The sequence below is a fragment of the Notolepis coatsorum genome (genome assembly GCF_963971535.1).
Source record: "Notolepis coatsorum genome assembly, chromosome: 2".
Taxonomy (NCBI): domain Eukaryota; kingdom Metazoa; phylum Chordata; class Actinopteri; order Aulopiformes; family Paralepididae; genus Notolepis; species Notolepis coatsorum.
In genome coordinates, this window is record NC_140166.1 from 30,089,168 (window position 1) to 30,109,100 (window position 19,933).

The window sequence follows — 19,933 nt, forward strand, 5'->3', positions numbered from 1 at the left end:
GCGTGCTGTTTGAAGCCTTTAACGGCGCACACCGCTTTCAACTAGATAGGCCAGTGCCGGGGAGCGGTCTGGTCCTATTGTGAACAGTCTGGGGGTGGATCAAAGAAAAGAGTGAATACATATTGCTCTCATTAATTATTGAAGAGCACCCGCTTCACTGGTGACGTCAAGTTGGTGCCTCAAACCACTGAGTTAGCTCTGCTTTTGTTTTCTTCACAAGAATAAGCTCCACAACTACTGTATTTTGGGAGCAGCAAGGTTTTCTTTTTAACTTTTTTCCACATTTCGATATGAAGTGACACAATGACTATGAGTTTAAATTGTAGACTGTCAGCTTTAATTGGATGATATTTGGATGATATTTAAAGTTTGATCTGTAGCTGGAAAATACGCTTTTAAAGCCTGACCTGTCAAAATCCATCTCCACTTTCAAAAAATCACTGAAAGAGAAATTGCTCAAATCATATCTCTAAATAGTAACCAAACTTGGGAATATTATTTGTATTTATGTATGTATGTAAGTAGGTAGGTGTGTAAGCCTATCCACGTTGTATGTTTTGTTTGCCTCTGTTTGTGATCAGGCTCCCTCCAAAAGCTTTAAATAGCTTCTTGGTAGACCTGGCACACGCACACAATTTCAATGATGATGTTCTCACCATGATGATGATGTATTGTATTGTATCGTGTGCGTGTGTATGAATCAATTAAAATTAAAATTCTAGTGTTACTCCTGGTATCAAGAGCTCAGCCAGTCAACTAGAGAGGGAAAACATGTTGCCTAGTGTTACTGCTGGTATCAAGAGCTCAGCCAGTCAACTAGAGAGGGAAAACATGTTGCCTAGTGTTACTCCTGGCATCAAGAGCTGTCCCTGGGTAAAAAAGACATGTTGCCTAGTGTTACTGCTGGTATCAAGAGCTCAGCCAGTTAACTAGATAGTGAAAACACGTCTCCTTTCTTAGGAGCTCCCCATTGTTTATGTTTGGATCACTGATTTGGGTCTTTAATTATTTTATTATATATCGTTTCCATGCAGTGACTTATGAAAGCCCACAAACCATAACCATGCACAAAACTTGTGATAAGTTATAGTTATTTTCTTCCATGCCCTTCCATGCCTAGGCTACCTATCTGTATATAATAGCATGGTTTTCCAAGCTGACTGTGTGTTTGCCTGTGTGTCCAGGGTAAGTTCTACCTGTTGATTGAGGAGTTGAGCCAGCTGTTCCGAGCCCTGGTGCCCGTCCAGCTGTGGTACAAGTACATCATGGGAGAAGACCCCTCCTCCAGCTACTTCCTGGGAGCCATGCTCATCATCATCTACAGCCTCTGCAAGGTAATACTGCATTCCATTAGAACTCGGGAGGTCGGAAATTCCGACTTCCTACTAGGAAAAGTCAAATAAAACTCCCCAAGTTCCTGGGCCGTAAACGTGGGTATGATTTATCAAGCCTCAGTTCAAGCCTCAACATATTTTATCAAGCCCCGCTTCAAGGTTCAACATGATTTATCAAGCCCCACTTCAAGCCTCAACATGATTTATCAAGCCCCACTTCAAGCCTCAACATGATTTATCAAGCCTCAGTTCAAGCCTCAACATATTTTATCAAGCCCCGCTTCAAGGTTCAACATGATTTATCAAGCCCCACTTCAAGCCTCAACATGATTTATCAAGCCTCAGTTCAAGCCTCGACATGATTTATCAAGCCCCGCTTCAAGCCTCGACATGATTTATCAAGCCCCGCTTCAAGCCTCGACATGATTTATCAAGCCCCGCTTCAAGCCTCGACATGATTTATCAAGCCCCGCTTCAAGCCTCGACATGATTTATCAAGCCCCGCTTCAAGCCTCAACATATTTTATCAAGCCCCGCTTCAAGGTTCAACATGATTTATCAAGCCCCGCTTCAAGCCTCAACATGATTTATCAAGCCTCAGTTCAAGCCTCAACATATTTTATCAAGCCCCGCTTCAAGGTTCAACATGATTTATCAATCCCCACTTCAAGCCTCAACATGATTTATCAAGCCCCGCTTCAAGCCTCGACATGATTTATCAAGCCCCGCTTCAAGCCTCAACATGATTTATCAAGCCCCGCTTCAAGCCTCAACATGATTTATCAAGCCCCGCTTCAAGCCTCGACATGATTTATCAAGCCCCGCTTCAAGCCTCGACATGATTTATCAAGCCCCACTTCAAGCCTCAACATGATTTATCAAGCCCCGCTTCAAGCCTCGACATGATTTATCAAGCCCCGCTTCAAGCCTCGACATGATTTATCAAGCCCCATTTCAAGCCTCAACATGATTTATCAAGCCCCACTTCAAGCCTCAACATGATTTGACGTCATTTCAACATGGCCACCCACATTGTATACGTTGAGGAAAAAATATGGAATTTATAAGATTGTATGAATTGAACACTTCCAACTTCACACCCCTGGCCATAAACGAATGCAGCGTGGCACTCTCGAGCAAGCAACTGTAGCTTCAATGTATGGAAGGGTTGATGCAGCGTAACACCAGCACAGAACACTGGAGGAATGTGGAGTCAGTATTCACCTTTTGTTCCTAACTCAAGCATAGACCCCACTCCATAGAACTGATATGTAATGTAAACTGCCTGTCAATATGGTCATATCTATGTGTGAGCAACAGCAACTTGTCAAATACTAAGATAACATAAGATAAGGTATGCTAAGATCAGATCAGATATATCTCAACTCTCTCAACCCCTTATAGTAGGGATATATTTCTTATATATTTTTCTCCTATTCTCTACTATTTGTTTTGTTATTCATATTTTGTGTGTGTGTATTTATTTGATTACAAGCACTGCTTCAGACAGTGGATTAATAAAGCATCGATCTACCCATAAATAGCTGGTTCACACTTGAATAACAAATGTAAAAAGCAAAATACCTAAAGACACGATGTGATACAGAGACCTTGCAGACCGGTTCAAAATGCCCAGCAAGTGTGGTCAGATGCGGCCAATACAGCTATACAGGAGCTTTTAAACAGGATGTGTTGTGTACAGTATGTTGTTTGAGTTCTCCCAATAGCCTGATTGCGCTTGGTCTTTATTGCAGTCCTTTGACATCTGTGGCCGTATATCTGCCATCCGCAAGGCCCTGCTCATCCTCTGCACCTCGCAGGTAAGACCTGTAGATGCTCTTGATTGTCTTTGTGTTTGCTGTTATTTCACCTTTCATGCGCACACCAGGATGGATTTTAAACGTCTGGAGTCAGTTGAAAATGGACAACTTCTCTGCTTGCATGTGATTGTTTTCACCATCGTCATCATCAGCCACGGTATGAATGACAGTGAAACAAGTGGACCGATAGGCTTTCTGTGTCCAATGCCACAGCATGGCAAGACGTTTATCTCCACATTAAAGCCCTCTCTTTCTCTTCCTCCCCTTCCTTCAGAGCTATGGCGTGAGGGCCAGCGGCCAGCAGTGCAGTGAGGCAGGCGATGTCTGTGCCATTTGTCAGGCTGATTTCAGAGAGCCCATAGCTCTTATCTGCCAGGTAAGGGCGTGTGGGGACAACATGCTGGGGCTGATTTACCATAAGAGGGGATGAAGAGGCGGTTGGCTAAATGCATTGGATGCCTCCTCCTTGCTCACTATAGATTTGTGCGTAGTGCCTGCTTGGAACGGCGAACAAATGGCCAGGGGTGCAGTGCTGGGCAAACGCGGTCAAACAGCGTTTGGCCTTCGTCACTGAGGCCGAAGTGCGCGCATCCTATTATTATGCAAAGTCTAGGTGATCAAATGACTCGTCGCGCCACTTATCACCTAGACTTTGCATAATAATAGGATACCGACAACCAAATACAAGCCCTGTAGGTGTGGTGGGGGGTTGCTTGATCTCCCGACTTCACTGGAAGGATGAGACAAGGTATATCATCTGTTTTGTGCGCAACAGAGGGAACATGTATGCGCGTGCGCGTGCACGCGCGTTTGGCCTTCGCCCATATTACGACTGCACCCCTGCAAATGGCCCACTAATGGCGGCACGGTGGCACAGTGGTTAGCACTGCTGCCTCACAGCAAGAAGGTCCTGGGTTCGAACCCCAGCAGGGGGCCTTTCTGAGTGGAGTTTGCATGTTCTCCCTGTGTTCGCGTGGGTTTCCTCCAGGTACTCTGGTTTCCTCCCACACCATAAAGACGTGCATGTTAGGCAGGGACTACAGATGAAAACCAGCTCATTAGCTAATTCTAGCTAATTTACATTGATGTGAAAAATGAAGATGTTGATTAATGTGCACTATCCCTGGGTAAAAAAGAAGAAGAAAAAAAAGAAACACAAAACACTAATGTTACTGGAGTCTACTTTGCTCTCATATAATGTTCTTACATGATGGGTAAAAGTAATACGTGTTGAGTCTTTAGGGTTATGGTCATATGCTAATTAGTAACAGTATGTTAATATCTAAGTGGGATCTCAAGGAACAGACTTACTGTGTTGTTGTGTTCCTTCCGAGCAAGAAAATAATTAATCTCAGCTGCTAAAAACAACTTATCGTTTGAAAATCTCTGAAGACATTAGCTGTGTCCATACGGATGTGCACTATATTCTGTGCGTTAAAAATAAAGGTTTGGATATGGGCCTGTCTGCCTCTGTCCCCTCCGCGTGAACACTTAAGGTAACTAACTTGCGTTCAGCGTTTCTCTGATTGGCCACGGCGCCCACGTGACCGCGCGCTAGCACGCCCCCTTATCCACGCCTGCCGCTCTGTGTGTTGCAGCGCGCGGCGTGGCAGAGCGGCAGAGGTCCCTGTGTGTTCTCGCCTTCCTCAATTTAACTGGAATATGTTGTGCCTTTACACATATGTTGGATTATGTAATTGGTTTGTCATGACAAACAAATAAAAAAATCGCGATTTACCCGGTGGCTACAACAACACACAGTGACTGCATGTAGTCACTGTGTGTTGTTGTAGCCACCTCCTCAGAGGCAGGAATATTAAGCTCCCCCTTAAGCTCCAGGAGAGAGGAGAGAGGCTGAAAACCCGCAGTTCTTGCCCGACTGATGGGAGCCGAATCCCGGATCCGATTTGTCTGATGAATACCCCCAAAACATGGAGGTCCCGAATGCATGGAAGTATTGATTGCGCCGTAACAAATCATTAAAAAAAATATACCGTTAACTGGAATATGTTGTGCCTTTACACATATGTTGGATTATGTAATTGGTTTGTCATGACAAACAAATAAAAAATCGCGATTTACCCGGTGGCTACAACATGCAGTCACTGTGTGTTGTTGTAGCCACCGGGTAAATCGCGATTTTTTTATTTGTTTGTCATGACAAACCAATTACATAATCCAACATATGTGTAAAGGCACAACATATTCCAGTTAACGGTATATTTTTTGTGTAAAGGCACAACATATTCCAGTTAACAGTATATTTTTTTAATGATTCGAGGGACCTCTGCCGCTCTGCCGTGCCGCGCGCTGCAACACACAGAGCGGCAGGCGTGGATAAGGGGGCGTGCTAGCGAGCGGTCACGTGGGCGTCGTGGCCAATCAGAGAAACGCTGAACGCAAGTTAGTTACCTTAAGTGTTCACGCGTCCCCTCCAGCAGGTGTTCTGATAATACGGGCCTGTCTGCCTCTGTCCCCTCCAGCAGGTGTTCTGATAATACGGGCCTGTCTGCCTCTGTCCCCTCCAGCAGGTGTTCTGATAATACAGGCCTGTCTCCCTCTGTCCCCTCCAGCAGGTGTTCTGATCATACGGGCCTGTCTGCCTCTGTCCCCTCCAGCAGGTGTTCTGATAATACAGGCCTGTCTGCCTCTGTCCCCTCCAGCACGTGTTCTGATAATACGGGCCTGTCTCCCTCTGTCCCCTCCAGCAGGTGTTCTGATAATACGGGCCTGTCTGCCTCTGTCCCCTCCAGCAGGTGTTCTGATAATACGGGCCTGTCTGCCTCTGTCCCCTCCAGCAGGTGTTCTGATAATACGGGCCTGTCTGCCTCTGTCCCCTCCAGCACGTGTTCTGATAATACGGGCCTGTCTGCCTCTGTCCCCTCCAGCACGTGTTCTGCGACGAGTGTCTCTGTCTGTGGTTCGACCGGGAGAGAACCTGCCCGCTGTGTCGCTCCGCTGTCATGGAGACGCTGCGCTGCTGGAAAGATGGGACCACCTCCGCTCACTTCCAGATCTACTAGACCAGCGGTTCTCCAGGAGGGTCCAGATCTACTAGACCAGGAGGTCCCAGATCTACTAGACCAGGGGGTCCCAGATCTACTAGACCAGGAGGTCCCAGATCTACTAGACCATGAGGTCCCAGATCTACTAGACCAGGAGGTCCCAGATCTACTAGACCAGGAGGTCCCAGATCTACTAGACCAGGGGGTCCCAGATCTACTAGACAAGGGGGTCCCCAGAAGAATGGAGAACAGTTTAATTTCAACATTTCATGAACTAGAAGTTGGCACAATGGGAGAATATGTAAGAGTGACGACTCTAATCATAGGTTTCACTCTCTCCAGTGTTGTCTCTACACCTACAGTATAGAGTTCTGGAATCCTGGACTATGATACAACAGATATCCTCTCGGGTGGGGGTCCCCCGAATTGACATGTCATCAAATGGGGGTCTGTGGCCTACTGTGTATCAATGTGGGGGTCCATGACATGACGTTGAGAACCAGTGTAGTAAACACCTCAGCCCAATACTCAAGCAGATCGTTCTTTGGAAGTAGACATGTCTCTATGATTTCATAACCGCCCCAACACTTGACCTCAGTGGGCACAAATGATGATTAAGTACCTAGGAACTAATGAGAAACTATCATGTTAACAAAATGTTGGGACAAATATTATTAAATATATTTTTTACCCGACAGTTACGTTTTAGAATTGGGTCAGCGGGTGGAAAAGGGGGATTTGAGAGTCAAATGGATCATTCTTTACTTTACATAGTGTAAGAATTTCCCTGCACTGAGACATCAGGTGTGAGTCTTGAGTAACCGTTGGTTAATGAAGGGTTTGTATTTAATTCCTCATTAATCTATAGGTACTTGATCATTATAATTTCCCCCTTAAAGTGATGTATAAGGTTAAACTATGGTATTCACACCGTGTCCATGGGAACTTTAGCACACGCCTCTATCGATATCCTTCCTCAGCACAGTCCATGCTGTTCTTCATACTGGAGAACTCCAGCTAGTTAGCCACAAAACCAATGCTGAGTCATACTGGATAACTCCAAGTCAACGGGGACACAATCCAATCTGTACAGGCCCTGAAATAAACACTGAAATCTACTCCACATCGCGCCCCCAAGTAGATTCCAGGGCCTATACAGACTGGATCGTAGCCCCTTTGACGTCGCATTCGTTGTGTGGCTAACTAGCTAGAGCTATGTGTATCAACAATGAAGAAGAGCACGGACTGTCCTGAGAAGGGACTCTACCTACAATATCATTGATTAACCCTTTCACTGCCACACTACATAAGGTTAACCCTTTACCAGGTATGCAGTGGTGGTCAAACGCGGTTAAACGCCATTTAGGCTACATCACTGAGGCAAAAGTGCGCGCATTCTATTATTATGCAAAGTCTAGGTGATAAGTGCCGGCCGGGGTATACGGCGCGACGACACAAAAATGACTTGTTGCGCCGTATACCCTGGCCGGCACTTATCACCTAGACTTTGCATAATAATAGGATACCGACAACCAAGATACAAGCCCTGTAGGTGGGGGGTTGCTTGATCTCCCGACTGGAAGGATGAGACAAGTTGTATCATCTGTTCTGTGCGCAACCGAGGGAACATGTATGCGTGTACGCGTGCGCGGGAGCGCACGTGGCGTTTGGCCTTGGCCCATATTACGACTGCACCACTGCCCTTTACTATCACACTACCGACGGTAAAGGGTTAACCTTCTGTAGTGTGGCAGTGAAAGGGTTAACCTGCTGTCGTGCGGCAGTGAAAGGGTTAACCTGTGTATTGTCACAGTGAAAGGGTTAACCGTTTGGTAGTGCGGCAGTGAAAGGGTTAAGGGTTTGGGGTCCGGAATTCTGAATTTACACGTTTAAGATTAGGATTATTCACTGTACAGTAGGGTTGGAATTGTAGATTTGAATGAGTATTTGTGGTGCCATGCAGTGGCGTCACCTTGTATATTGACCACTAGCAGGTAAACAGTAGATAAGAACAAAAGGCTTTGTTTTCTGTGGCATTTCTGCATGGCTGTGTATTGATGGTGGCAGTCTGAGGTCAGGATTTTCCTGTGCCGCTATGTTGCACAGTTCATAGTCTCTTCTGAATAGTCAGTTCATGTGTTAATGGACCCGTTTTCTTATGGACAAGGTGCTTGCTTGTGTTATGCACAGTCCAACTTTTCAATTAAACAAAGACCACAGTTTCTGTGTTTTTCTTGTCCAATGAAAGGGGCTAGCAAGTCTTTCAGAAGGTTTTTATTAACTTGTCTACACAAAGTTCATATGAAATATTTGAGCCATATAAAGAACACACCCTTTTATAAAAGACACATATTTAGCAGTTCCATTCAAAGTACAGTTTTGCAATATAAAACAGCTTATTTTCGAAAATGTGACAACATAATGGCAGAGCCTATGCAAAAATGACGATGATAATGCCACATAACGCATGCCTGCTTATAAATGGTGCTAGCCTAACAGATTCCACATGAGCCGCCTAGAATATATCTAAATACTGTAGAAATACATATAAAAAAGACACGTTTTCATTGACGTAATTATTTTTGCAGCTAGATTTACAATAGCTTATTTAAAAAGTACAGTGCAACATGAAGCCCTAAGCGTCTTCCCCAATGAGCGTCATTCAACGCAAAAAGCTTAATAAAATCAACACGCATCACCACGGTTTCACCACCACAAGTCAATTTGTAACTTGTTTGTGGTGTATGTGTGGAGGTTCAAATGAGTGCGTTGGTAAATGAGTTTTCACCCCCTCCCGACTATCAAGGGACGATGACATCATGTTTATTATACAAGGATAATAACAACTACGCCACACAGTCGGAGTCAGCATGCATCTACAATAATGAGCATCGGATTGTTTTGAGTTGAATATGTCAACTCTGTATCAATCTAGTCGCAGTACACCCACATTCATAATAGGTCCAATCAATATTCATATCATATGACATGAAATAAGCCAGGCACACAGTTCCAATATGACATCGGTATAAAAAGCCGCCTCGCCGGTCACATCGACCCCCCTCGTCTGGACCTCGCTTCATCCTCCGGCCTGGATCCCGATTCTAGTGCATTAATGTTCTGACAGCTCGCTCCTCGTCCTCCTGCGAGATCCCCAAGGCACCATCTAGTAGTCATAGAATATTATGTCAAATGATTGCATAACAATTATTCAAAAGTAACCTTGCTCTCTTTTCAACCGTATCATCTGGAGTCCGTGAAAACATTGTGTAACTACACAAATAACCATAAATATCCCTTCTTTTACATTTTAAATTAACGGTGAATTAAAGATTTTTTTTCACAAGCAATACAAAAATATGCATGCATTGTGCACCCTATTGGAACAATACACACCTGTGATATAGCCTAACCCTACTGTACCTGTTGCTGCTTTCTGCTGCCGCATGAACCCGCGCCCTACAGGTGTCGCCTTCTGACAAAGAATATGAGGACAGTGATGTGTATTGCTGTGCATATAAAGCTGTTGAAGTGGAATTGTCTGTTTAATTTCCCGCTTTTGCTGTAGCCGCTGTCCTCCCCAACCATACAGCTTTTCTCCAGCTGGTCCCCGATCCTCCTCAGCCGTGAAGCGAGCATCTGTGCCATGGAGCAGCAAGGCGAGGGTCCTTGATGATGGGCACAGGTCGAGTCACCGGGCAGAAGCAACGGCTGCTCTGTCGGGAGCCAGCACATCTTTGCGGAAACCAATGACCTGATGTTGTATTGTCCTCCTCGTCCCCTCCTTCTCGGTTCTGGAATATGGTCCTCCTTTGCTGTCCGCATCAAATCTTAACTGTGTTTGCGTACATCCCCCCCCTCTCTCTCTCTCTCTCTCTCTCTCTCTCTCTCTCTCTCTCTCTCTCTCTCTCTCTCTCTCTCTCTCTCTCTCTCTCTCTCTCTCTCTCTCTCTCTCTCTCTCTCTCTCTCTCTCTCTTTCTTTTCTCTCTCTCTCACTCTCTCTCCTTTCTCTCTCTCTCTACACTGTATTATTCATTATTAAAGTGTCACATGGTGTGGGGTTTACATAATCTTATTCTTCTCCCAAAAGAGAGGCAACTGTTAACTCTTGACACGCTCCTCTCGTCTGGTCGGATGAGGAGATGCTTTTTGTTGAATAGAATAGATGTGTGGGCAACTACGTGACTTTGGTATTTTTCTTTACAAGTAATTTGAACAATTGGCTTTGTGTTTAATGACCATATGTTATTTAAATGAAGCACGATACAGCATGTTTAATATTGCTACCATGCATCATTGGTCTCTCTGTTAATTAAAGAATAAACCCTGCGGAATTAAAATGCGCGGAACCCTTGTACAGTCATTTGTCCCTCTTCGGACTGTTTTGGGCAAGGGGATTTGGTTTGTTTTGCTCCCAAGCGAATGTCTTCTGACATTTATCTTGAGCTTAGCCTGGTATAATAACATAGTCTTAATTTGAAGTCTTGTGGGTTCTTTCTTGTTTCTCGTTTTTTTACATTGCGCTTGTAAAACATGGCAGAAGAGGAACTTCTGGCGTTCAGAGAGAGCTGGAAACACGAATTAGCTAAGACTAGCAGCACACAAGAGGAGCATCAAGTTGTGTCTGCTCGTTCTCAGCCAGGTAACATTGACCAGAAAAACCGCTATTTTAAGGACCTCTGTCAAAACAGAAAAAGCACAGAGCAAAGAGACACCGACAGCCCCTCAACCACAGAAGAGGGCAGTTCCATTAAAGAAGATAAGGATACGGACTCTGATGGAGGGGGACATGGTCACGAAAAACCGAAGGACGAACCAGAGTATGTGTCCATTGCCCGTAACTTGCTGGATGGAAGGACCGGTTACTTGCTGGACAGAATGCAGGAGGAGAGGACAAGAAGGAAGAGGCAATATCACAACATGACAAATGCATGCAGTGCGTCCTTTCAACAGCAGCCACAGAGAAAAACTAAAAAAGGCGATAAACTGGTGGATCAACTCATACAAGATCTGGTATGATAGTGATGATTATTATGGTGGTGATCATGATGATGATAATGATCACAAAATGAATTGAACCATTCAATGTTTTGCTTCTTGCAGAATGAGGTCAATGACATTCCCTTCTTCGACATTGAGCTGCCATATGAATTAGCTTTGAAGATATTCCAACATCTTGACTGCGCTGAACTGGGACGATGTGCTCAGGTAAGCCGCTATCATCATGTTATTAACACATTCTTGACCTAATTAGTTCCATAATACTCTGGTTCATACTAGGCCTACTACAGCTCACTTGAAGCTTGGGTGCCTGTGTGCTGAACTCTACTGTAGCCAGGTCATTATCTCCAGGGAATGGATTTAGAGTTCACATAATATTGTATTTTTTATATGAAAAGGTTGTCATATACAATGAAGGCATTCCCATACTATTCATGAATAATTGAGAATAATTTTTCTATCGTTAGAAACTAAAGTGAAATTTACGTTTTCATTTTTAAATAATTGAAAGTGGATTGACCTGCACTGTACTGGACTTGGCTCAGTCAGCACACAATCTTAGACAGGTAATGGATGCATGCCCACTCATTCCTCTTTGCCCTGGTGAATCCTCAGGTGAGCAAGGTGTGGAAGGTCCTGGCAGAGGACAGTGTTCTGTGGTTCAGGTTATGCCATAAGGAGGGTTATCACCAGGACGCCAGCGTGTCTGACTCCCCCTGCTGGAAGAGCACACTGAGGGACTGCAGGCTCTCCGACAAGACGGTGTGCTCCAACTGGAAGGTAGGCTGCATGGTGTCCACTGTGGTCGTGTAGGAGGGAGAGGGGCAGGGTGGGCTATTGTAAGTTATACAACGGCATGCAAATTTCTCGATTCTGATTGGCTGAAACAGTCATTTTACACGTCTTTATTGGCAACAATCCACGCTGCTGGCCCAGGACCCGCCCACAACCGACCCACATCACATCACTCCGCCGGATCACAAGAAGGTGGCCAATAATATTTACAAATGGATATGTTAATGGCGACTAAACGACTAAATATGAAGCGATTCTGTCAAGGGGAATGTGTTAGCCCTTTAAACAATGTTGGATGATGTAATTGATGGGTCTTGAGGCAATCTAGAACAAAAGAAAAATCGCGGTTTGATTGATAGATTAATTGATTGATTTAAATTTCTACTTCCTTCTTGCTACTGACTGCAGCGTTCTCTCTCACTGTCCGACGCTGGCGTACCCACAAACACACACACACACATACACACACACACACACACACACACACACACACACACACACACACATACACACACACACGCACACACACACTGTGACACACACACACACACACACACACACGCACACACACACACACACACTCCTGTCTGCAACAGCGGGGGAGTCAGACTGAGAGAGAAGCAGCGCTGTTTTAAGTGAGCATGGTCTATTGAATTGATTGATTGGTTGATTGCTAATTTTATTACTGTACCCCTGGTTTCCAACTGGTTAAGTTTAGGCTAAAAGAAATAAATAAAAAAATAGGGCGAAGAAAACGTTTTTTTCCTATGCATTCCCTTAACAATTGTGTGTATTGAGCCGTACTGTATTGTACCCATTCTGCATCTGGTAATAAAATTTTCAATCAATCATTCCAATAATACACAGTTGGATGTGTTAGTTGGTTGGATGCACTTCAAGCTGCTTCCACATGAGGCAACTTCTCTCAATCATTCCAATAATACACAGTTGGATGTGTTAGTTTGGTTGGATGCACTTCAAGCTGCTTCCACATGGAGTTGTGGGAACAACTTTTTCTGGCGGATGGTTTTTTCAATAAATCTTCGATTAATGTGTGTTTATTGTATAGAAATAAGGTTGGATGAATCTGGCAGTTGTATAAAAGCTTTACACCACGTGCAGTCGTGATTTGTGACCAATAAACCATGCCTAGGGGGGTCTAACGACCCTCGGCTGCGCCTCGGGCCTAACAACCACCCCTAGGCATGGTTTATTGGTCACAAACCACTCCTGCGTGTGATGTAATGCTTAAGTAGAGGGTAGAGCCATATGAAATCCGTTTTATTATTTTCCAAATTCCATTTAATTTTTTCCCAAATTCAATTTTTTCCGTTTTAATATTTCAGAATTCTGTATTTTGCCTTTTATGCTCATTTTACCATCAGAAATAGTGTCTAATAAGTGGGAATGAAAAAAATTCCACAATTGAATAAGATATAACAGTCCATTTAATGTTTTTAAGTGCTGCAACTCAGAAATACAGTTCAATTTTACACAATATTTTTCAATTAATATTGTGACAAAATAAAAATACATATTTCAAGTGTAAACAATAGATACAGCTAGCTACTACTGACATTATCACAATGACAATGTCAGTAACCTAGCTATATCTATTATATTGTGATGAAATTTAGTAATGCATAATTTAGGCACCTTTAGTTTAGTTTATTTCGTTTATAAAGGACAGTGTATAATGGCAATCGTTTGCATTAAACAAATGGATGGGTGCACTAGATTTAGCAAGAAGCTATCATTTCCATCTATAGTCCTATGTACTGTAACGTTTCATAGCTATTTAAGTTTATTTAGATTATAAAGGGCAGTGTATAATGACAATCGTTTGCATTAAACAAATATGGGTGCACCAGATTTAGCTAGAACTTCTAGAAGCTATCATTTCCATAGATAGTCCTATAACGTTACATAGCTATTTAAGTGTATTTAGTTTATAAAGGGCAGTGTATAATGACAATCGTTTGCATTAAACAAATGGATGGGTGCACTAGATTTAGCTAGACGCTAAACGTCCTAACGTTATAGCTATTTAATCACAATAGTGTCGCAAGTGTTTTTGCGGGTCCAGTCCACGGAACGTTGACAGAATTAGCAAAACACTGTATTCTGCTCTGAATTGAGGGCTTATTGTGGAATTGTTTAGCTTCTTGACGATGTTAACACTGAAGCAGCCAGACGCTTGAGCACCGCGGCTGTGTGTGTTGTGTGTAACACGCTGTAGAGTCCCCGCCTCCCCGGTCGCGCGTGCACCAAACGTTCCACCCAAAAACGAAATTTCAGTCCAGATTAGGCCAAATTCTGCAATATTCCACGTTTTGCAGTTGATTCCATTTTTATTGGTTAATTCCGCGATTCCGTCCGCGATTCCGTGAACGCGGATTTCATATGGCTCTAGTAGAGGGCTGAGTGGGTTATTGTAAGGTAGAGGGCTGAGTGGGTTATTGTAAGGGAGAGGGGCAGGGTGGGCTATTGTAAGGTAGAGGGCTGAGTGGGTTATTGTAAGGTAGAGGGCTGAGTGGGTTATTGTAAGGTAGAGGGCTGAGTGGGTTATTGTAAGGTAGAGGGCTGAGTGGGTTATTGTAAGGTAGAGGGCTGAGTGGGTTATTGTAAGGTAGAGGGCTGGGTGGGTTATTGTAAGGTAGAGGGCTGGGTGGGTTATTGTAAGGTAGAGGGCTGAGTGGGTTATTGTAAGGTAGAGGGCTGAGTGGGTTATTGTAAGGTAGAGGGCTGAGTGGGTTATTGTAAGGTAGAGGGCTGAGTGGGTTATTGTAAGGTAGAGGGCTGGGTGGGTTATTGTAAGGTAGAGGTTTTTAAACGTTTTATCAGCGGACCAACATTTTCAGAATAAATATTATTACAATCCAAAATATTTTTGTTGTGTCACATGAAATAGGTCAGGCTAATACAGCATTAACCCTTTTCTCGCCATGCGTAATCTGCCAATGACGTTTTACAGCGTCTTTGAGATCAATATTTCAAATTTCTGTCATGGTATTCACATTTCACCCACGGAGTCTTGACTGGTGCTGTAGATCTCCGCTCAACTCTCCAACGCTTCACTACCGCCACCTGGTGGCCGATCGGCGAGTTGCCAAAACCGGAAGTGGCCGGAAGTACTTAGTCCGTCCGCTATTGCGTCCGGCCACTCACTATCGCTCGCAGGACTCTATCCAGACACCGTGCATATCGATCCGTTGCCATAACTCAATAAACAACATGATTGGACGTATATTAGTATTATACAAACCGGAACTGGATCACCTAGATCAACATCCCAATAATAGCGATCTTTTTGCTCCAGTATCATCCCCCATCGCTACGAGGAAGCTGCCGTGAGTTTCAGCGTTTTTGATTATTATTAACCATACAAACTGCTCTGATCTATATATCACCCATACTACATGAATCATTTAACGTCGGTCATTGCATTATAAACGACCCCCCCCCCCCCCCCCCCCCCCTCCGGTCACCAGCAGATGACCAGTCATGACGTTTAGGATCATGTACATGTGAAATTTTAATATAACGTTGATCGGTATCAAACTGCATTTGATCATCTAATTTGATCATTTGATCATCTAATAAAAAAAAAATCTAACCCTAACTAACCGTACTGTCATGCACTTGTCCTAATAAACTAACCTACACTGTAGCACTCAACACTTTGATGAACATTGTTGCTCAGCTGATAGAGTTGTGCCCTTCCTGATGGCTTGTCGTACAGAACTTGTAAGTCGCTTTGGATAAAAGCGTCAGCTAAATGTAAATGTAAATGATATGCATTCATGGCTATATCTCACGTTCTATGAAATACAGCAGAAAACGATAAAAACATATTTATACTCTGGGCGGTATTTTAGTATGAATGTGTGAATGAAAAAGTAAAACGTTCCTACATCCTGAACGATAGATAATTGATGTTGAATGGGACATAGTAATGTCAATTTAGCAATACAATTTAAAAAGTTATAGCCCTGCAAAGAAGGTGAACATCTCCATAGACAAATAGTGCTGGCAGAGAGGCTACAAGGATGAGAATAAGCTCTGGCAGAGAATGGGTTAAGACAGCTAAACTACTAGTGTACAGTGGTTTCTACATTTCTATTTTTCAGTGGGCTTCAGAGTAGTTATGCACTGATATAACTTTTTCACTGCTGTCCTAAACTATCAGTATTGGTCAATACCAAGTACGGTATAGACTTGGATCATTATTTTTTCACATTATTGTTTTATAGGAATTTATTTTCATTGTTTTAATTGAACCTGTATGTAAATTCTCGGAAACCATTGACAGTGGAGCCTCATTTCCAATGCTGCTGAGGATGCAGGCACATTACATGAATTAAAACAAAGCATTACAACCAAGTAGCATTATCTAGTGAACCAAAGGCCATAGCAATCATTTATCTTGGAAAATCAACTAAACTGATGACTTGAGACAAAATAGAGTTTAAATGTACTACAGGTTAAATGTCCCTTTTAAATTAGGGCTGGGAGGTATACAGCATATGAAAGTATACTGTCATGAATACATGCAAAGGTATGGATTTTTACTATAGCGTCGTCCATGATGTATACATAATCATTAAAAAAAGAATACGTACTGTATATTGTTTTTAGTTAATGAAAGAAAGTTGCAGTAGTATTCAAAAGTAAATGAAAATAGACAATTTTGAATGAAACGGCACAGTGGCAGTGGTATTATTACAAGATACAAAATATGTCATATATTACATTGTAATTTGTACTGGAAAATGAAATACCGTTGAATACCACCAAAACGAAGAAAACTACAGTCATGTGATATTTTGGACATGTCGCCTAACCCTACCTTAAAGGGGAACTCCAACATTTTGGGAAATTAGCTTATTTAACATCTTCCCTGGAGTTAGACAAGAAGATACATACCTTTTTTGTCTCTGTGCGTGCATTTTAGCTTTGGGAATAGACGCTCCGTTAGCATAGCTTAGCTTCATCACTGGAAGTGAGTAGGGGCCGGAGCCTTACAGTGCCTTACAGTGTATTGCAAGGTCTGACATTGACCAAACTTGATATGCATGACCTTGGTGGGCTCTAGGTCAACTCCTGAAAAGGGGGTCAATGTCAGACCTTGCAATCAAAAGTTAGGGGGCACACTGAAATTATGGCAAGGGTTATTAGCCCCCTAACTTTTGATTGCAAAGTCTGACATTGACCCCCTTTTCAGGAGTTGACCTAGAGCCCACCAAGGTCATGCATATCAAGTTTGGTCAATGTCAGACCTTGCAATACACTGTAAGGCTCCGGCCCCTACTCACTTCCAGTGATGAAGCTAAGCTATGCTAACGGAGCGTCTATTCCCAAAGCTAAAATGCACGCACAGAGACAAAAAAGGTATGTATCTTCTTGTCTAACTCCAGGGAAGATGTTAAATAAGCTAATTTCCCAAAATGTTGGAGTTTTCCTTTAACACTTTCAGTGCCCATCACGTCATATGACGTTTTATCAGCCCCCCCCCTGAATGCCCACAACGACAATTATCGTTTTATTTTTTTATTAGCGATCTGAATTCATATTTCATCAACCGAGTCTCCCGTTGGTACACCAGCCCCATCAGCAGCTCAGAATGGAAAAAAGCCCCCCCTATCGTCTATCCCTGAGTAACTGCACGTCAGTCGCTTAGACTGACCTGGGATCAGTGATATGTAGAGGCGGGGCCAGCTGGCTCCCTGAGCTGGCAAGCCGTCTGATGAACATGGAAGTCATTGCGGGATGGGAATCAGCCTGGAATATATATTCACAGTAGCCAATCGATAGTAGACAGTAGTGATCGATTTTCGGAATGGCGATCAGGAATTGGAATGATCTTTTTGGACAACACCTGATCTGAGGTAAGGAATTTATTTGACCAATCTTGGGATAATCAGAGTTGTATTCGCTGAGATATCAACGTGTCCCCTATGTGTGTGTGTGTGCGCGATCGCTGATGAGGAACTAAGAGAATCGATTTTCAGCTCGCGGCCCCAGCGTGCATACGTACACGTATACTATCGATAATCTAGCGTTTATTTGAAAACGATTCATAAATAGGCCGAAAAATGACAACGTTTTTGTGTATTCTAGAATATTCCAGTAAACGTCTTTTATCACGGAATCTTTTTATTTTCCTTGAAAACGAGGGCTTTTCAAAATGCTATAAAACGAAAATGAACCGATAAAAAAACAATCCGCTTCGACAATGTTGACTGGAAAACGAGTCATTGATAAGCGACGGGCAGATTAGACACATAATTAGAGCCATAATTTAAAACATAGATTAGGCGTTATTAACGCTAACATTGAAGTGGATGGTTGGCATTCAAGCACTAAATCGTGCGCCCCCTGCTGGCACTGAAAGTGTTAAACCACTTCTCACAATGTGTGTCTCTTTCTAGAATCGTGTTGGATCCACCAGTCAGCTGCAGTTTGAGCTGGGGAAGGTGCTCTGTGACGTCGGCTCCTGTAACCACTTTGTCTTGGCAGGGTAAGCGTTAAACACAGTCATTCTGTCCAACATGCGATGCAGACAGTATAACATTAACCCATTGAAACCGAGAAACACATTTGTGTGTATATACAGGCTATATAATGCATTATTAGCAGGCGTTTTAGCTCTAAATGGGTTAATAAATACTGTGGACATCATCCCTAGTCTACAGGGAATCATTTAGAATCTTGCTGCTCAGGCGGCTGGGTGGCGCAGTGGACTAAGCGCTCGTCACCAACGCGAGAGACACTGGTATCGAATCCGGCTGTCAGCGTTGCCTCCGGCTTAGCCGGCCGTCATACTGATAATAATAATAATTCATTTATTTTGTATAGCGCTCTTCAAAGACCCAAAGTCGCTGACAATAGGCAACAAAGAAAACAAAGAAACATAGAACCACAGGGAAACGGAGAACAATAAGAATACACAGGAACATAAAACCATGAGTAACGGATAACAAATACGGGAGTGAGTAGGGGAGACAGTCGGGAGGAGAGTAAGGGAAAACCAAGGGGGGTGGGGGGGGGCGGGGCAGGAGAGGAGAGAACGTGGGGCAGGGGAAAATGGTGGCGGGTTGGAGGAGGGTGGTTATGGGTAAGGAAGGTTGAATGCTTGGGAGAACAGGTAGGTTTTGAGTCTGGATTTGAAGGTGGAGAGTGAGGGAGAGTCTCTGATGGTCTGAGGGAGGGAGTTCCAGAGTCGGGGTGCAGCTCGTGAGAATGCCCGGTCACCAAAACTTTTGAGTTTGGATGACGGGACAGTGAGGGAAAGAGTGGAAGAGGACCGGAGGGAACGGGTGGGGCGGTAGGGGAGAAGGAGGTCAGTCAGGTAGGGTGCGGGCCAGGCTATGGAGGGCTTTGAAGGTGCGGAGTAGTGTTTTGAAGTTGATGCGTTCCTTGATCGGGAGCCAGTGGAGGACAGGAGTGATGTGTTCGCGGGAACGGGTGTTAGTGAGGAGGCGGGCGGCTGAGTTTTGGACCATCTGCAGTTTATGGAGGGAGCGGGAGGTGATGCCAGTGAGGAGGGAGTATACTGACTCAATTGGCAGAGTCAGCGGGAGGGAAGCCGGTGGGTGGGTCCGGGTCGTTGTAAACAGCGACTCCTACAGTTCGGTCGGGGCGCCTGCACAGCGAGGGAAGGATCTGGAGGGAGGTAGTGTGACCTTCCACACGTTACATTCTCCCAGTGAGAGTCCGCGCTGCCAGGTGAAAAGAAGTGGTGGGCTGGGTACAAATGTGTCGGAGGAAGCATGTGATAGTCTCCGCCCTCCCAGACCGACGGCAGGGGGTAGCGTGTGCAACGACCAGGAAGGGGATTGGGAATTGGCATAACGACTAACATTGGGAGGGGAGAAAAACGGAAAAAGAAGGGGGGAAAAGATAAAAAAAAAGAAAAAAAAAAATATTGCTGCTCAAATGCTTTGAATTCAGACCCCCCCCACGATGGTCATCAACA

At 44.0% G+C, this 19,933-nt stretch overlaps 2 protein-coding genes across 2 annotated transcripts in view; both read left to right on the plus strand.

The window, feature by feature from the left end:
* Window positions 1–6,177, plus strand: part of rnft2 (ring finger protein, transmembrane 2) — a gene marked incomplete at both ends in the record, with an annotated part of 31,179 nt that extends 25,002 nt beyond the window's left edge. The window contains 4 exons of the mRNA XM_084308809.1: window positions 1,185–1,334; window positions 3,089–3,154; window positions 3,429–3,530; window positions 6,043–6,177. Of these exons, the coding sequence (XP_084164935.1) occupies window positions 1,185–1,334; window positions 3,089–3,154; window positions 3,429–3,530; window positions 6,043–6,177 (453 nt within the window). The remainder of the gene's footprint in view (window positions 1–1,184; window positions 1,335–3,088; window positions 3,155–3,428; window positions 3,531–6,042) is intronic.
* Window positions 6,178–10,563: 4,386 nt separating this feature from the next.
* Window positions 10,564–19,933, plus strand: part of fbxw8 (F-box and WD repeat domain containing 8) — a 125,145-nt gene continuing 115,775 nt past the window's right edge. Inside the window, exons 1-4 of the mRNA XM_084308099.1 lie at window positions 10,564–11,172; window positions 11,263–11,367; window positions 11,776–11,940; window positions 18,387–18,475. Coding sequence (XP_084164225.1) covers window positions 10,693–11,172; window positions 11,263–11,367; window positions 11,776–11,940; window positions 18,387–18,475 — 839 coding nt within the window. The 5' untranslated portion in view covers window positions 10,564–10,692. The remainder of the gene's footprint in view (window positions 11,173–11,262; window positions 11,368–11,775; window positions 11,941–18,386; window positions 18,476–19,933) is intronic.